We start from the raw sequence: 17,887 nt of genomic DNA, 5'->3' as shown, positions 1-17,887 counted from the left end.
CCCGTATGACAACTGGGAAACTTGCTTTTTGAGGTAGCTTTTGACGCCCATTGCCTATTCCTGACCACACCGACGTCCAAAGATTTAAAAAAAAATATTCTCTGTAAATTTGGTGCCTCTAGTTCTCTTAGTTGTTAAGATCTCAGGAGGACAGGGATTGACCACACCCGAGTGCATTCAACCAGCCAGCCGGGCGCATGAGTGAGCGCCGCGTGCTCACCGGGCGCGCAGTGAGCGCGCCCGAGCATTCGTATCAGCTCAGGTGCACTGGTGGCGCGGGTGAGGTGCCGCATGGGTGACACAGTTAACCGAAAGATCCTTCATCTCAGGCATAGAGCGAGGATAACAATCCCAGCGCGGTCCGAGCTCAAACAGACAATCGATAGACAGAGCCGGAACCCACCGAAAAAGGCAACTTTCATGAGTAATGCGCAAGCAATGGACCATAAGGCAACCGACATGACACATCCAAGATGCAGTCACGAAAGAGGCCCAAATATGATACGGCAGACGTCCCCAAATATTTCAATCGACATGAATCAGACAGCTGATGCTAGTCCACGTTGGTGAGGAGTGAGGTTCGGACTTCATATCACTTCCCGGAAGTGTTAGGCGCATCCTAAGTCCTGAAGTTGGAAAATAAGTGGTAATTTGCGATGCTTTTATTGCAATATCCGGAAATTTTTCTCGAAGTATGGGCCGCGCATTATTACTAAAACCAGTAGTAAGCCTTGCTCGGCGTGCAACGAGTTAGACAGATGTGACGATTATCGAGGCAAACAGATGTTAAAACTAGGCTGATAGAAAACATCTTTGAAAAAATACTTTTGGAACACGTCTTTCAAACCATGCTTATGGATTTGGCCAATGCGTTAGCAGCTCCGCATGTTAAAGGATTTAGCAGGTGAAGATGTACTGATGAAGCATTTGGGCGCGAATAAAAAATAACGTGACTTAAAAATGGCTGGTTAGGTTCTGGGCAGCCCACGCGATTACAGTCCACAAAGTCAATGAATCGGCAAGGATTTTCAGCTCTGGTGGCTGTTAGCGTTTTGCATGCCCTGTTGCGAACATCTGTCCACTTTGTCGATAGCAAGGCTTTCTGTTCTCTTCTCCTTTGTTATTGGCTAACCTATTTCATCGCATTTCCTGGTCGATGAGATGTGAGTTTGTTTTCGACCCATGCTCTTCAGCTATTTAACGATTTGCATTTTGGGTTTCACATGTTACTTTGGGGACATAAATTACGCCGATATTGCGAAGGGTCGGGTCGGGTCGGGTCGGGTCGGGTCGGGTCGGATCGTGTCGTGTCGGGTCGGGTCGGGTCGGGTCGGGATCGGGTCGGGTCGGGTCGGGTCGGGTCGGGTCGGGTCGGGTCGGGTCGGGTCGGGTCGGGTCGGGTCGGGTCGGGTCGGGTCGGTCGGGGCTGGTCGGGCCGTCCGGTCCCCCAGGATGCACTGAACAAACAATAAAGATCCATTTCGGGGCGTTTCTCTTTATAACAGATAATCCAGTCGACAAAAAGTCCACGTGTGTGGACCATGTGGTGTCCCGTCCGCCGCTGCAATGGTGACGGGTGGCTGATTCAAACAGGTCTCCTCTTCGTAAACATAGGGTCCTCCAATCGTTTGCCAATGCATGCCTATCGGCTGACTGTTGAACCCCTGTGGTCACACTGTGCTGGACCGGTGTTGGACCACTGTGGTGATGGGACATAACGGTGTCCGCGGACCCGTCGGCTTACTGCTGGGCCACTCCGGTGATGCCGTGGCGGAACAGTGTCGGACCACTGCGGTGATGGGACATGGCGGTGTCCGCGGCAGCCGAGGTACATGCACGCGGCAGTCGGCAGGACAAAGAGATGGCCATCGGTCAGTCACGCCGGACACGGCCGGCCATCGGCCACTGCCAGGTACAGCACGTGACGACAACAGGCGGTCGGGCAACTACCTGCGCAGCCGTCGGCGCGCCGTAGCGAGCCCCACAATGGAGATTGCCCGTCCTGCTGAGGCAGATTACAGCCGGGCACCAAGGACACACTCCGGCATTTTTTGTTGATCCCTCGTACGTTCACAGTGGGATGCACATTGCAGAATGCACTTTGCACGCTGGTGGATCGCCTGAGTCGGTTCAGCGAGATTGCAGCAGCGCAAGAGCGCACCCGGCGGCACCCAGAGGCCGGGCGGGGCTCGCAGGGAGACGGCGCTGGCTTGCGTTGCAATGACCGCAGCATTGCGTCTTTGCAAGGCATGCCACTTGAGTATCAATGGCCAGGGTCCCGAGCAATTCATGAAGCGCTAAGAGCCTATGACGGCCTTGGACGCCGAGCTGGTACTTCAAGACATACACGCTCTAAGTGACTCTTCATGTTACAGCCAATAGCGAACGTCTGGGAGAGCGTGCGAAAGCCTGAAGAGGTGCGGGGCACCGACACGGGTTCATGGTTGAGGAGGAGAGGGGATGTCGTAGGCGCTTAATGCGTGTCTGTCACGTCACAGTCACATGCGCAATGTTAGACACCACATTATTAAGAGGACCTGCTCCTCGTGCGTCCATTGTTAAGGTCATGGTGAGGTGCGATGAGGCGGACTGACACTGATGGACAAGCGCGGCTGGATCAGCGTCCGCCCCACAGACAGTGCGGTTAGGTGCAGAGAGGTGACAGACAGGCCCACGGTCAGGTGCAGACAGATAACAGGCAGGCCCCACGGTCAGGTGCAGAGAGGTGACAGACAGGCCCACGGTCAGGTGCAGACAGATAACAGGCAGGCCCCACGGTCAGGTGCAGAGAGGTGACAGGCAGGCCCCATGGTCAGGTGCAGACAGATAACAGGCAGGCCCCACGGTCAGGTGCAGAGAGGTGACAGGCAGGCCCCATGGTCAGGTGCAGACAGATAACAGGCAGGCCCCACGGTCAGGTGCAGAGAGGTGACAGGCAGGCCCCATGGTCAGGTGCAGGTAGATGACAGACAGGCCGCATAGTCAGGTGCAGAGAGGTGACAGACAGGCCCTACGGCCAGGTGCAGACAAACGACAGGCAGGCCCCACAGTCAGGTGCAGAAAGATGACAGACAGGCTCACGGTCAGGTGCACACAGATGACAGACAGACCCAAGGTCAAGTGCACACAGATGACAGGCAGACCCACGGTCAGGTGCACACAGATGACAGACAGATCCACGGTCATGTGCGGATAGATGGCAGGCCCCACAGTCAGACGCAGACAGACTCACTTCAAGGCTCAACCTGTTAATGAATCACCTGATCGGACAACTGTGTACGGGCCCACTCCCCTGCTACACTGCCTAAATTCTGATGGGTTACCGGTCGATTCACCTGATGGTACGATCGTGTACGGTCTGGCTCACCTGACGACACGGTCGGGTACGGACAGACTACCTGCGATCGGAAACGGAAAGGCTCACCAGACGGCACGATGGGGCCGGGCACGTCCAGCGGGTTTTTCCTCCGACGCCGTTTGCGCGCCGGCTGGTCGTTCTGCGTGCGGTTGATGGAGGCGGCCCGCTCCGCCTTCCTGCCGACGTTGTCCTTCTCTGGAACAGACGGACGACCCGTGTTACGCTCCGAAGAGCGTTGGATCAGCGCTCCTGTGGTCCCTGCACACGATTGCGTGGATGAATGTGCTTCCCTGTGTAATACCCCTCACGGCCAACTGCCACAAGTCCACTGCCATCTCCACGCAGTCGCGTGGCTGCACTGAGTGGGCGGACGGGGCGGGGAGGGACTGGGCGGGGCGGGGGGGAGGGGGGGGGGGGGCTAGGCTCGGCACGCCACGGCAGAGGCCTTCTTGGACCGCCGCTGCCTGAAGATCCTCACAAGATCGGGAGGCCCGCTCGTCGACGGCTGATCAATGTGGTGCAGCCGGCTGCGAGCCGATCGAGGTCGGTGATTGGGATCGCCGCGCGCTCTGGGGCACAAACTGTGGGACTTTCCGGCCCAGCACTCCTGATCCGCCGCGGAGGGGCGTCCGCCACCGGGCGGAACGCGCGTCCCCGCGCCATCCGCATAACTTGTTTTGCACTTGCATAAGCGTCAAAAGATTGTGCTATGCAGTTTGTTCCTAAAGAATGTTGGCCTAGGCCATTTTAGGCTAGTGACCTATGCTGACCTCCAAGAAGTCTAGGGAAGATGTATAATGTCGTTCCTGTGATCAATAAATTCTGAATCAGCGCCAGTAACTACCTCATACTGCAAGCCTCAGAGTAACGAAACCGGTGGGTCTTGACCTGGGTCTGACATTCATATCTGGGCTTAGGTCAATAGAATTGGTTCAGTTAATTATTTTGTTTCCTCAGAAACCACTTTACAGAAGTATGACTTCGGCTAACACTTCGTTGTTGCGATGAGATTAAACGTTTTCCCAGAAATCGCCTTCCCGAATGCGTGGCCTGACTTTGAACTGCTATAGGTCAGCGACCTTACAAAGTACATCTGAATTTTTAAAACCAAACGATCCGCTATTCAATTGTTTACTGTTATGCAACATTTAGCGCAGTTACGCTAAAAACCTTTGGGGAAATCAAATTGACCCCCATCCGAGCGCGTGTTAAGAACCCATCATCTATCACCCAACTTGCGTCTCTCCAGTTCATGGCATATGTTGACTCGGACTTCTTTGCCAGAAGAAATTGCGGCGGGTTTAAAGTTTCATACCATGCTACGGCACGACCACGCCAGGAAAGGCTGACCGCATTTAGCCGATTGCCAGATAACCCTCCCATATCAGTCAGGCCAAACAATGCGCCTATTATGGGCCTTGGGTCAAGCGTCGCTGGGTCAGATTCCGGCATCTTTAACCAAGACCATTGATGCAACAACCTACCAGACCTTACATCTATAAACAACACAAATTGAACAGAAATCGTATAGGCGTCTGTTTCGGGAGCCGACAAGCATTACTGAACATTGGACGGGTAAGCCTCCCTGTACTTCATGTCAGCAAAACATTCCGACAGAGCGCCAAGCGTCGGAATAATAATACACCGCTACACCGTTCGTAGGAGGTCTTCCAAGGAGTCTGATACAGGCGTTACATCGCTTCGTGTTCCATGGTGCGTATCTCAGGAGCGTGGGAACGCTCCAAAAATGAGTGAGCCAAAACCTTCTTGAAGTCAATTTATTCCACACATCACTGTAGTGCCAACGTTAAGCTTCCGCACAAAATAAATGGAAATTTTTCAAACGCTCTCTCCTCCCCCGGGTCACTACGCCTGCGACGCATTCCATTCGCCACGTGGTACTGCATGTCGCAACGTACCGCCGGCAGCAGCTCAAGCTCGCTGTGGCATTACCGCGCCCGCGGTGCGAGCGCGACGTCAGCTGCCTTGCCATGGTCGCCAGAAGCCGGGGGCCAGGACTTGGCGTCCTAGCTGCCTCCGACAGCGGCTGCTGGGGGCAGTTGGACGCCCACCCCATTTGGAAAAGCCGCATCACAAGCGACGGCTGTCACAAGCTCTCGGCTGCACGTCATGTCAATCAACGTCGGCCACTGCACGCCACGACTGGGACAGCTTGTGACGGCTTGTGAACAGGGCCGGGTGCAGTCATGCGAGCCGGACGCTCCGGCGGCCGGTCGGCGAATCGCCCAGCAAAACTGTGCGTCGCGACAGGACGAGTCGCCCCCGCCGTCCCGGCCAGCTTATGATAAAGCCCTTAGTCGTGCTGGCGGCAATTCCGGAGACAGGAACGGGTTTGTACAGCTTTGCAATGGAGTGGTGTGCATATCGAATGGAGTCGGCGCGTGCAGCAGAATGTGCCAGTGGCGCGGAGGATGACTTGTGACGAGAATAAGGCTGGAGCGTGCTTCACTTGCTTAGCTGGTACATAACACATCGTAGCTGGTACATCCCTCACCTAGCTGGCACATAACACGGTCATGCAACCCACATTACGCAGCAGTAGGAGGAGCTCAGGATTCAATGTTCTTCCATACGGAACGCATCTCACAAGCGGCCACATTGCCAAGGACTGATGCGGACTCTTTGATGTTGCATTGGGTCAGATGATGCTGGGAAATACTGCAAACAAGTTGGACACGCAGGTAGCCATTGAGGGCCAGCAAACTGTCCATGCAAGACCATACCTAGCTACTTTAGCGCGCTTACTACCAAACCGTCACATCTTCACGCATAACAAAGAGACATTCGTGGGTTAGAGAAACTTTTACTGTACATCGCATGGTGTAACTCGGACTTTACATCTGTCTTGAGACTTTTGAACGTTGCACCTTCATGTGAGCCCGAACAGACTTCGTTGTTTTTGCACCTACGGCACATTTCAACCTGGTTGGTGATTTAGGATTTAGAAACTTGCGTGTGAAATAAAGCCAACGAGTCTGAAGTTCGCTGCTTGGACGCGATCGCGTGGACCGACGATTAGCCGGATGAGTCGGCTTAGGAAACTGTGGTATCATGACGAACAAGTCGCCGGTATGGTAAACAGGTATGCCTGAATTCGACGAATAATACGCAGCGTTGCAGTCGACGAAGCCGTGAATTTCGTATAGGCATTTTAATGTGCAAATTTTTCAGCGTCTTGAATTGTAATTCCTGCAAACACAGCTATCACAACTGGACCAAAACGTCAGTGACATTCAACTACGAATAGCATCGTGTTGAAATAAGAGACCATGTATGTGAATTAACATAGAAATATCGTCACGAGCCCGTGACATAAAATGGTAACTGCCACGATGTGCTATTTTATGTCCTTTGTACGTCTTACTTGATGGCGTCATAGGCGTCTCTATAACAATAGTGTGCTTTTGGCCATTAACAAAGTGCTGCTATCGCCATCTGTTCAGAACATAAAACGCTAAGTGCAGCTAATTCAGTCCGGCCGAGATCGCGGGTCGACTCAGCACCGAAACCGAACTCCAATTGGCGGTTAGGAGTGCCAGAGCGACCAGGTGACGGCCATTTTGAGCACTCGACCTCGGGTGTTTCCCGGCGCCGTGTGCAATTATTCCATCGGCCTAAATCATGGCGGCCGCGAGCTGCCTTGAGATGGGACAGTATCCGCCCTGAGATCGAGCGTCAAGTGGCGCTCGCTTGGAGGGCCAGATGAGTCGCCATATATGTCTCATGGCAGCCCGCGATTGTCGGGAACGGCGGCACTAACCGTCGGCGACCAATGCCGGCCCACACGTGTCCGGGTCCTGGACCCCAACAGGCGGTCACTGGGTCCGCGGTGCAAGGCAGCTCAGCTGAGAGGGCGTGCAGGTCAAAATAGTTCTATCGATGTGCTGAACTCGCGCGTGTGTGTGACTTGCCACTGTGCACCGATGTCGCAGACTCGACATCTCGTGCGGTGAGCTGACATTAAACGGTGAACGGTGAACGGCCGGTGAACGGCGAACGGAAACGTAAACCACGGTACGGCCTGCATCTTCATTCTCCAACGCAACCCCTTGAACCCGCGCTCCGAGCGGCGACAGCTCGAGCGTTGCTGCTTGCGCCGCGGCAGCGCCGACGGCTGGGCGCTGACCGGCGTTGGCCGGCGCTGGTCGGCGCTGGCCGGCGCTGGCCGGCGCTGGTCGGCTGCAGCACGGGTCCGCGCGGACCGCCGCTAGAGGTCGCCGCTGTAGGCAGCCGGCGGGTCCGCTCGCGCCACTCAGACGCCGCCGCACTCCCGCACAGCTCGGGCAGATATGCAGGTGCGGACTACCGCTCTCGCAGCGGACCGGTCGGGCCGCATGTCGATGCTGACCACTCGGCCCGAGTCGGGACAGTGCAGGAGCTCTCGATGACGGTGTACTGGTCACTCGGCCTGAGTCGGGACAGTGCGGGAGCTCTCGATGACGGTGTACTGGTCACTCGGCCTGAGTCGGGACAGTGCGGGAGCTCTCGATGAGGATGTACTGGTCACTCGGCCCGAGTCGGGACATTGCGGGAGCTCTCGATGACGACGCACTGGCCACTCGGCCCGAGCCGGGACAGTGCGGGAGATCTCGATGACGATGTACTGGCCACTCGGCCCGAGTCGGGACAGTGTGGGAGATCTCGATGACGATGTACTGGCCACTCGGCCCGAGCCGGGACATTGCGGGAGCTCTCGATGATTATGTACTGGCCACTCGGTCCGAGCCGGGACAGCGCGGAAGCTCTCGGTGATGATATTCTGGCCACTCGGCCCGAGTCGGGACAGTATGGGAGTTGTCACCCACAACACGGTGCGATGAGGCGGCGGGGCTTCCACCCGACAACCCAGCTGGAATGTCGTTGGGAGGCCACCGGGCTAGTCTTCTATTTTCGGAAACGTCCACACGGAGGAAAAGTTTATGGGAAAGGTCTCACTGATGGGCTTCTTCCGAAACCCTGCTGTTCATTAAGTGCAATTTCCGACCCCTTAAAATCTTAAAATCGATCCATTTAGCTCCCATGCGGTCCAGAAGCTGCACCCGGGACGCCCCCGTGGCTCACTCGGACGCCCTGCCTCGTCCGTCCGCTGGGAATTCCAGCTGGGGGCGCTGCTTGTCTGCACCGATGAGTGATATTGCACTGCCAACTGCACCGGATGTTGAACATGGCTGCTGTAAAGTTGGGCTGATAGCCCCTGGTTAAGGGCATGCAGTTAGCCCCGATTAGGACACGTGCTGTTATAAAACAGCTCGCGCAAGGGCCGCGGTACTAGATCTGATCTCGCTGTGGATCGGCGATGCATATGGTGGTCCGGGCGGCTAGAGCACATGATATCGATCATGTGGAGTTAATTTACCATTTTGGGCACCCCCTCCCCACTCGCGGATAGTCCGCATTGCGCACCTCAGCTCAAGGATAGGGGGCCGGACATAGCTTCTTAAGTTTTTTTTTTAAGAACGTGACGCACGTCGCTGCACATCCTGTTCTGGAGAGCAAGCATCTGCAGAGACCTTAGCGCAGTGGCATGGGGCCATGGCGCAACAGAGAGTCAAACTCAAGCCCTGAGGCGAGAGCCGAAGACGCTTACCTCTCGGCCATAGCGTCGCGATTTGTTTTTAATCTTACGAAAAGCTTACATATCGATAGGAGAGAAAGCTTTTAACGCTAAGCAAAATAGGCAAGCCTGTCCACATTGCTTTTAGAGGCTCACCGCGTGCACTGTTGCCGCCACTTGTTCCATGGTTAAGATGGTTTGACCGCATTCCACGGTTAAGCGTGAGTTAAGTTTAAAGGGAGAGTTCCATATTTGTATGGGGCTTTGAGTCAAAATAACCATTTGGAAGATCATCCGGTGCAGTTCACAGCCATGTATGTCCTTGTTAAGGCCCAAAACCTCTTAGTTTCTGAGCTATACACAAGCGAAGATGTGCAGACTATTCCTGCAGACTATTTAAAGGCCATTCAGGCATTGCTAGTTATTGCGAAAGTGAGTCTTGTAAAAGAATAACTTAATAATTATACTTTCGGATAGCTATGCAAGAATATCACGAGAAAGGGCCAAAACATAATGCTCACATAAAACAAAGATAAACACATAATGCTATTTGGCTCAACGAACACTTTCAGCCCGTGCTGCCATCTCCTGATGAGTTTTAAGTACTACGAGTAAATGGCAATCTCGCACTGCTAGTTTGGCAGTACCTCAACGTCACACAAACGTTCCATGATGCAATCAATGTCATAGTGAGAAGCATATTTACATCATAGAATACACCAGTTTTATTGTCTAGAGCAGTAAGGTCTATTCAAAAGTACACCAATAGTTATAAGGGAGCTAATTTCATCATATCTGATGCTTGCTTCCATATCTTTCAATGTGGTATATTCTCTTTAAGAGACCTTTGCAGAACAATGGTGTATGCGAATGAAGGACAAAAGATGGTTGGGAGAGTTGGTGGGTATCAGTGCAGGTGCAAAACAACCAACTATTTCACCCACAGTTTGTTTTTATTGTAGTGATCTTCATGAAGAAGAGGAGCGTACCACTTGCACTCAGATATTTAAAGGAAGTGTTCCACATTTGAGGACATTGAAGCAAGCATCAGATGTGATGAAGTAAGCTCACTTATAGCCATTTTTATACTTTTAAGTAGAAATATATATTGTTCTGATATACAGCTCAGGACAACACAATTTCTCTGTTAAGTAAATAAGCGTACCAATCCCGAATACTCAGTACATGTCCACAGTTTGATTACGTTTCGTACCTTTCCACGACCATTATGCCTGGAAGTCGTGCTCACGAACGCCGGATATGAACGACTCCACAATTGTTTTGCCTTGATCGCCGCATGACTCGTGGAATGATAGGATTTGGCTGGCATTATTATGGCGTTATAGATGCCTGGGTGACCTTAAAAAATTCTTCCGGGAATAATCCTATCTTCGCGGGCGCGTAGCTCAGTAATTAGAGTAGACTATGTCTTAGGAAGGACAGGGATGTGACTGCACCAAATGATCTTCAAGATAGCTATTTCAATTCAAGACCACAGACAAATGTGAAACATCACACCGTTAAAGAGCTTTTACTCTCGTTAGAACAGTGTGTCCAGAGAGAAGATTAGAACTAAAGAGACAGCAACTGTTGAAAAGAAGGCTTGCCGTTCCAGCACAATTTATAACGAGCAACATTGTTCATAGGGGATTTTATGCTGATAGATCAGAGCTCCTTCCATGATGAAAAGATGTACACGGAGGTCAAACCATACTCGTTGTACTTAGAAACGCTACCTGTGTAAAAATCAGAAGCTGATCCTCAGATTACATTTCATCAGCTGTCTTCTGCAGTGCCATGCATAAAGCGATACCCCGAAACATCTAGTCATTGCACAGGCACACATGTTTACACGTACATAATGTTTACGTCATGCGCGACTGGATGTTCAGCACTCTGTTCTTCACCTCTGGATATCGATCGGATTAGTTTAATATGGCCGAATACCTGCATATCCGACCACAGACTCGGACTTTAAAGGCGTAATCCAAGTCCAATCCACCGTGGCCGATGCAGGACATCGACGCTGGACTGCCGACACCCAGGCCCTGCTTCGGCTGGCACCGCCGCTTCCGCTTTCCTAGGTGACACGCTCTCTGACACACGCGTCCGGCTTCAATGACCTCTGCGACGCCGCGGGGTCCAGATGCGTGTCAGTGAGGGTCACGGGTCACACCTCATCACCTGGCGCCTGGTGATAAATTTGTCATGCAAATCGACCGACCGAGATGCTTATCGCCTGGCGACCAGGACATGCGACCATCCGGAACAAATAGCCCGGTTTGGTGGCCTGGTGTAAAACCGCTGTCGCCATTTCTCTGCGTCAGCGCCCACCCACGAGCCAGCCGTGCTGCTGCCCGGGACGAGGCTGGGCGGGCCGGGTGCGGCGCAGGTGATCGGGGATGGGAACCGCAGGCACGAGCAGACAGGCAGTTCGTGACAAGCTGAGATAGGGGCGACAAGGCGATCACCTCGGGCGCCGGCTGGGAGGGCTGGAACGGGCGCGCTGTGATCAGACTAAGAGCACGGCGACGCGGACTTACGGGGCGAAAGGCGTCGAGAACTCGAGTCTGGTGGAGTTATAAATAGATGGCAACGACCTCACACAACCCGATCAACCGGAGAGGTTCACCACGGGTTGCTTGGAAATGGGCGCTGTTTAGTTCAATAGCCGGAGCTGTACAGCTAAGGCGTTCGCTGTGCAACATGCTCAACGCATGCGACGAGGTGCATGATGCAGATGGTGCATCGAACCAAGCGTTTCCTCGAACAGAAAAATCGGTCGTCGGGCACAGAATGCATCCGGTAAGATCACGCTAGTTTGATCGAGCTGCGCGAGTTTAACACCGGTGTTGGATTTCCCACCATTCCCTTTGCAGACCTCTCAACGGTGGCCTAATTTGGCCGTGATCTGACGTTATCAGACCATGCGCTCTGACGCAGTGCTGCATCTCCGACAAGCATCGATGTACCGAGTGCGCGTCAGCGGATGCTGCTCGGAAAGCCCACCCGTGAGTGTTGCGGGTTGGTTCGATGAATTCAGTCACGAGACCCGCGCTATAAGGCAGCCAGGGCGGAGCAGCCGAGAGCGATATCTGCTGCCTCAGCTGGTGACATCGGTATGCTCCCTACATTTCGGTTCGATTCCGTTCACGATGGTGGCTGTTTGAGCCGCCCGCAAGAATCAAACAGGTATTTACTCAAGTTATGTCACTGGCGTTGCCCTCAAAGACATGTGCCTGTTTTTCCCCCTGGCAATATTAGGAAACGGCAATTGACCATTTAACTTTACGGGTAACATCAGTACCACGCACGACCGAACAGGCCTTCTGTGAAGCCGCCACCGGCGGCCGGCGGACACGCCACTTTTTCAACGTCGGGCCGCCAGTTTTTGTGTGGTGGCACAGCTCCCGGTAGGCGTACTTACCGACGGTCATGTTGAGCTTGCTGTAGATGACCTCCCTATTGAGGTCCATGGAGGTGGAGCAGTTCCAGCGGCGCGTGCGGAACTGGTGCTGGCACTCGGAGATGGCCCTCGCTGCGCCGTCCTTCACCGACGACATGAAGCCCGGGTGCTTCTTACAGAACCTGCCCGCCGCACACGGGCACACCGGCGTCAGCGCGGACACGCTCGACTCTGCGCGCACGTTCGGGACACTTTGGCTCGTGCGACTCGGAGCACAGGAAGGAAGCGCCGTTTCAGCGCGTTTGCAAGTCGCCAACTTCAGTGCGAGGCACGCAACGAGGTCCCAAGCCTTAAATGTAGCTGCGTGAACGAGCCGTAATGTAATTAACATTGACTTCTCACCTAGCGAAGGACGCTTCAATTGGCCCACATTCACCGCGATCGTATTATGTAGGCAGCGTACAAACAAAGGCACGTCCCGACGGGGACCTTACGGGTCCACCTGCCCGCCGTCTCACGTCCGGCTGTGACGTCACGCGTCAGGCCCGCCGTTCAGCTCGTCTCCCAACCAAAACATAGTTGAGCCGCGCGATGCGTGACGCCTGGCTCCGAGACGGCGATCCGGCGGCCGGAGGCGGCTGATCCGGCGGCGCCGCCCGGCGCGGTCGGTGCTCGCGTGTCATAAGCCGCGGCGCGAGCGGCTTATGCCATGCGGCTGAGATCGTCACCCGGCCCACGTGTTTGGCCAGAGGCGGACACGTGCAGGACGTCTGGAACCGGCCATCGGGTGCCGGCTCCGCCTCCGCCTCGGATGTCCGGCAAGGTTCTCCCGGCCTGCTGAGCGGGCCCAGAGGCCCAGAGGCCCAGAGGCCCAGAGAGGCCCAGAGGCCGACCGACGCGGCTGCGACGAAGAGCGGCGGGGACGCGCCGAGCAGAGAGGTGACGGCTTGACGCTCCACCGACAGAAGGCGAAAAAGACTGCCTAATTTAAGCAACGCGTCATTCTCAAACCAGTGGAATTTTGCGTCTTCGCGTCCCCTGTCTTGGGCAGGCGAGGTAAGGGTGGCGACTTGCCTGATTTGTTGCTTGGCTAGCGATCCCCGTAGCGTCTCGCACAGTAGCGGCGAGGTGGGCATGTGCCCCACACTGCCCACGCTGCTGATGGAACTTAGCGCCCTGCGGAAGAAAACGGAATGTGGTCAGCTGAGCCCAGGCCAAGTTGGGGTCAGGCGCGGCGCTCAGCACCCCGCCAACAACGGCGGGGGAGATGAAGACAGCTCATGCCACGCCATTGTTCACACCACCGGTGCGGAGTGATGACGTCACAGCAAAAGGGTAGCGGGGTTCGACCGTAAGCTAATGGGTGGAGGATATGGTACGGGAGGTGTGGCAGCGGCCACGCGTGCTTCCTTTGATGGTGCCATGATTTTATCATTTTCCAAAGTAAATATTCCCGTTCTAAACGCTTTGCCGCGGCATTTTTCAACATTCTCCGGCTCTGCATATGACATGAGGCTTTGTGTTGAATACAGGCTCATACAGGCTCAGTTCTACATCGTATCTCGCTGAATTATAACGGCCATGTTCCAGTAGGTGCCGTTTTGTCACTTGCGATAACAGTGATGACAGGCGGCAGCACATGCCTTCTCTAAGTCTCTAAGTCCTGCGCTTTTAGGTCTCGAAATTATTACCAAACGCCATCGGTCAAGTTCAGATGCAACTTATCTAAAGGAGGACGGAAAGGATACTTACTTCGTACCGGCTAGGTTTCAGCAAAACTCCAAAGACCATTTATTTCAAATACTTTATGCAAATATGCTTGTTCTTTGCAACGTGGCTGATTCTGACGTAACTGAGCTCAAAGTATGTCGTGGCGAGTTCATTTTAAGCCTCGGAATAATCAAATACGCATGGTTTGCTATAAAATGCATCACATTCTCGAACTATTCTCGATGGCGCACTGTAGATTTTGGGTACAGTAAATCGTTCATTCAGGTCACGTCCTGAAACATGCACAGCTCCTTCAATGCTCCATGAAATTGTGTAGTCGTGGCTACCCATATCCCAAATAAGTCATGAGTAACCCCATCCAATCCTTCTACAACCCAGGGGAGTGACAGGAGAGGTGCTTACAGCACTCCCACAGCGACATAGCGCCAGAGCTCCCACATTGAAGTGGTTTTGGTTGCGACACGGGCGCCGGGCTAGCCCTGCATCGCAACCTTTCCTCCCCTGTGCTTCCCCGCGTGGACGTCACTGCACCAGAGCCGCGGTGCCCCAGCGCAAGATCAGCTGGGTTCCTCAGAAGCCCGACACGTCCGCACTGCCTACAGGTCACGAAAGCCGCCGCAAGGGTCAGTCGACGGCCAATTCGGGCGGTTCATCTGACCTTCCTGACCTTCTGACCTTCATGCGGTGCCGCGGCCGCGGCCTGGCGGACCGCACCGGCTGGCGTCGACTCCACCGAGCGCCGGCGCGGCGGCGGCCCAACAGCGAGCGCCACCGTGCTGACCGGGCGCATGGCGGCAGTACGACAGCGGCTGAACGACGGCCACCGCACGGCAGCAGTACGACAGCGGCTGAACGACGGCCAGCGCACGGCAGCAGTACGACAGCGGCTGAGCGACGGCCACCGCACGGCAGCAGTACGACAGCGGCTGAGCGACGGCCAGCGCACGGCAGCAGTACGACAGCAGCTGAACGACGGCCAGCGCACGGCAGCAGTACGACAGCTGATTGACGGTTTGAGGGAAGGACAGCACCACAGCAGCGAATGAGAGACGACACGCCGCACCAGCGACTGACGCGGCTTCCGCCCGACCTCTGGCTGCTCTCCGCTGGCTAAAGCGACCAATTACACGCGCCGGTTCGGTCTCGACGCGCCGCCATTGTATGCAAATGCGGCGGCAGCGGTGGCGGCGCGGCGGCGGCGTGTCAAAACAGGCCGGCCGCCGACAATGGCGGCACCTGTCGGGCGCGCTTATCGCCAATCGCCGGCTCTAATACGCCAATTAACGGCGGAGAAACACACGCCGAGCGGCCTGTGTGGCGCTGGGCCGCGAGCGATAAGGCAGACGGCGCCACCGCCGGTGGCCCGTCTCGGAGCGGGGGCGACACCGCTCCCCGGGAGCGCAGACCAGCGACCGCACCCTCCAGATCAGCACAGGCCGGTCAGGCTGGGCCGCGAGCGATAAGGCAGACGGCGCCGCCGGTGGCCCGGCTGGCCGGGACGGAACGGGGGCGACACCGCTCCCCGGGAGCGCGGACCAGCGACCGCGCCCTCCAGATCAGCACGGGCCGGTCAGGCCGGGCCGCGAGGAGCTCGCACAGGACGGCGTCTCTGCGGTCCCCGAACAAACCGCCTGCCTGTCCGGGTCGGCGCCAGCTGCGAGGGGTTGACAGACCTCCTGGACATTCAGTGTCTTCAGATCAGGCCAGCCGAGTAGATTTGTGTTGTCCAGCAAATGTGTCTGAATCAGCACATCGGGTGTAAAGGGTGCAGCAACATGCGAGCGAAAGACGCAGCAGAGTCCAGATGTGCGTGTACCTCTGTCTTTTTTCTCTGCTTTAGTTCTGTGTGACGCTTTGCTCTTCCTTACATTCTCGCAGGAGAAGTGTGAAAAAGAAACGGAGCTAGACTTGGAATGTTTCACTGAAAGGCAGATGCGCGTCCGGGGGAAGGGCACTGGTGGCACAGGGGCACACCCCCTTCCACGATCGGAAAGTAAGGGCACTTCTAAAACAGCGTCGACAGTGCCCCTCCGCAGGCTGCTCTAAGCCGCCAAAGCACCCTTCGCGTTGGCAAAGGTGCTGACCGCAAAGTCCGGTCCGGTCCGGTCCGGTCCGGTCCGGTCCGGTCCGGTCCGGTCCGCTCTGACGTGGACTGGAACTGGGCAAGGGGATCATGAGATCATGGAGACCCAAAGGTGCCCGAAACTTAAGCGGGAGGGGCGGGGGGGGGGGACAAGGCGCCCCGAGGGCTAAAATGGCTGTTGTGCGGGCATGGGTATGCTGTTTGGAAGTAATTAGGGCATACTGTTTGAAAATATGTCCCGAAATCTAGAAGCATGTTCTAAAGACTATACGAACGTCTCAACGTCTCGGACTGAAGAGTTTCCACCCACGGCTAATTCGGGCGTACCCGTAGTTTATGTCCCAAGAGCGATAAGAACGCACTTAACAATAGCAGGATGACCAAACATCGGGATACCCGCTTCAGATCGATCAAAAGCACTTCTGAAGTCTAAAAATACGCTGCGAGGGCAAGAAGAGTGTCATAAATCACAAGCGTCTCAAGCCTGAAGGGGCACTCTGAGGGCTCAAATGGCGCCGCTAGCGTCACCAATATGTCCCAGATCCAAGTATAAGATATCCTAAAAAATAAAAAGGCATCACCCGCCCTCCCCCCCCCCCCCCCCCAGAGAAATGCAATCTCGCGAGCCACACTCATACAGCGGTTCACCCCCGTGTGTCACGCTCAGTGCCGCTATTCGAAGGATGGCCCGGCGGCGGCGGCGGCGGCGGCGGCGGCTGAAACCGAAAACCGAAATGACACCTTCGCGCTGTACCCAACTCTGCCAGCGGCTTTAAGTGCATGCGTCATACGTTACATAAAACGATAATGCAATTTGCAGGAGTTAGTTAGCCAAGTGTGCACGTCATGAAGTGTCGCAAGTGGGCAAACCCAGAAAATCCAATTTTGCATTATTTTTGATAGCTAAGGATTATCTGCACAAGCCGAATAACTTATAACATAGATGGCTATTTTACCTTCTGTAAAAACGATGTAAATGTCGATCAAAAGGTAGCAAATTCAGCGCAATAAGAGTTCATGTGTTGCAATGCTATGGCAGTCCCGCAAGACCGACCGCGTGAGCCAACTCGACATGTCACTCCCATGACGCATCGCTTATGTTATTTATCATGATAACGGCGGGTACTGATTAATGAGCAAAAATTTAGCATGTTTTCTTTTTAAGGGTGATTAGTTAGACGTGTCTTTCCGCGACCTTTTCGGGTGTTCATGAAAATAAAAGAAGTCAACTATTGTATTTTCGAATTGGGTTAACGCCCATTCATTAGAATTGCTGCCACTTGGAGAGGTTGCCTACTCTCCAAGTCATTCTACCTAGCACCTCTCCTGTTGCATAGATATCGCCCATGAACGAACAAAGCCTTCATTCAGGGAGAAGGCTATACCCTGCAGGTGTATCTGCATATGATAGTGCTGGTGACAGCGATGACTAATCGTGCAGCCCAGTCTGTTCACCCCGTAGCTTGGCACGGTTTCGGTGATTTTGGCTCTGCGCCTGGTGTTTTTAAATCAATGTAGGTAACTGATTCTCAAGAACAATGCATATTACTGCACAACATGACGTATCGGACGAGCGTGCTGCGGGATATGATAAACATGTGCCTGGGCATTAAACGCCATTTGCATATCATACTGGATCACAATAATGCAGCCGTGATTTATGAAATCGGACTGCAAACGCGCTAGATATGCTTTGACCATGACACAAATAAACTCAGGCATCGGTCGTTGTTT

The 17,887-nt window shown here is 54.6% G+C and overlaps 1 protein-coding gene across 1 annotated transcript in view; it reads right to left on the bottom strand.

The window, feature by feature from the left end:
• LOC119105922 (protein Wnt-4a) overlaps positions 1-17,887 on the bottom strand; it is a 67,960-nt gene that overhangs the window by 11,981 nt on the left and 38,092 nt on the right. Inside the window, exons 2-4 of the mRNA XM_037229485.1 lie at positions 13,414-13,515; positions 12,361-12,521; positions 3,425-3,553 (exon numbers count right to left, since the gene is read on the bottom strand). Of these exons, the coding sequence (XP_037085380.1) occupies positions 3,425-3,553; positions 12,361-12,521; positions 13,414-13,515 (392 nt within the window). The remainder of the gene's footprint in view (positions 1-3,424; positions 3,554-12,360; positions 12,522-13,413; positions 13,516-17,887) is intronic.

This window comes from Pollicipes pollicipes, unplaced genomic scaffold (genome assembly GCF_011947565.3).
Source record: "Pollicipes pollicipes isolate AB1234 unplaced genomic scaffold, Ppol_2.1 Scaffold_6138;HRSCAF=7277_pilon_pilon_pilon, whole genome shotgun sequence".
In the NCBI taxonomy this organism is placed as follows: domain Eukaryota; kingdom Metazoa; phylum Arthropoda; class Thecostraca; order Pollicipedomorpha; family Pollicipedidae; genus Pollicipes; species Pollicipes pollicipes.
Note: the sequence above shows the minus strand (reverse complement) of the source record. Positions and strands in the feature narration are given on the sequence as shown.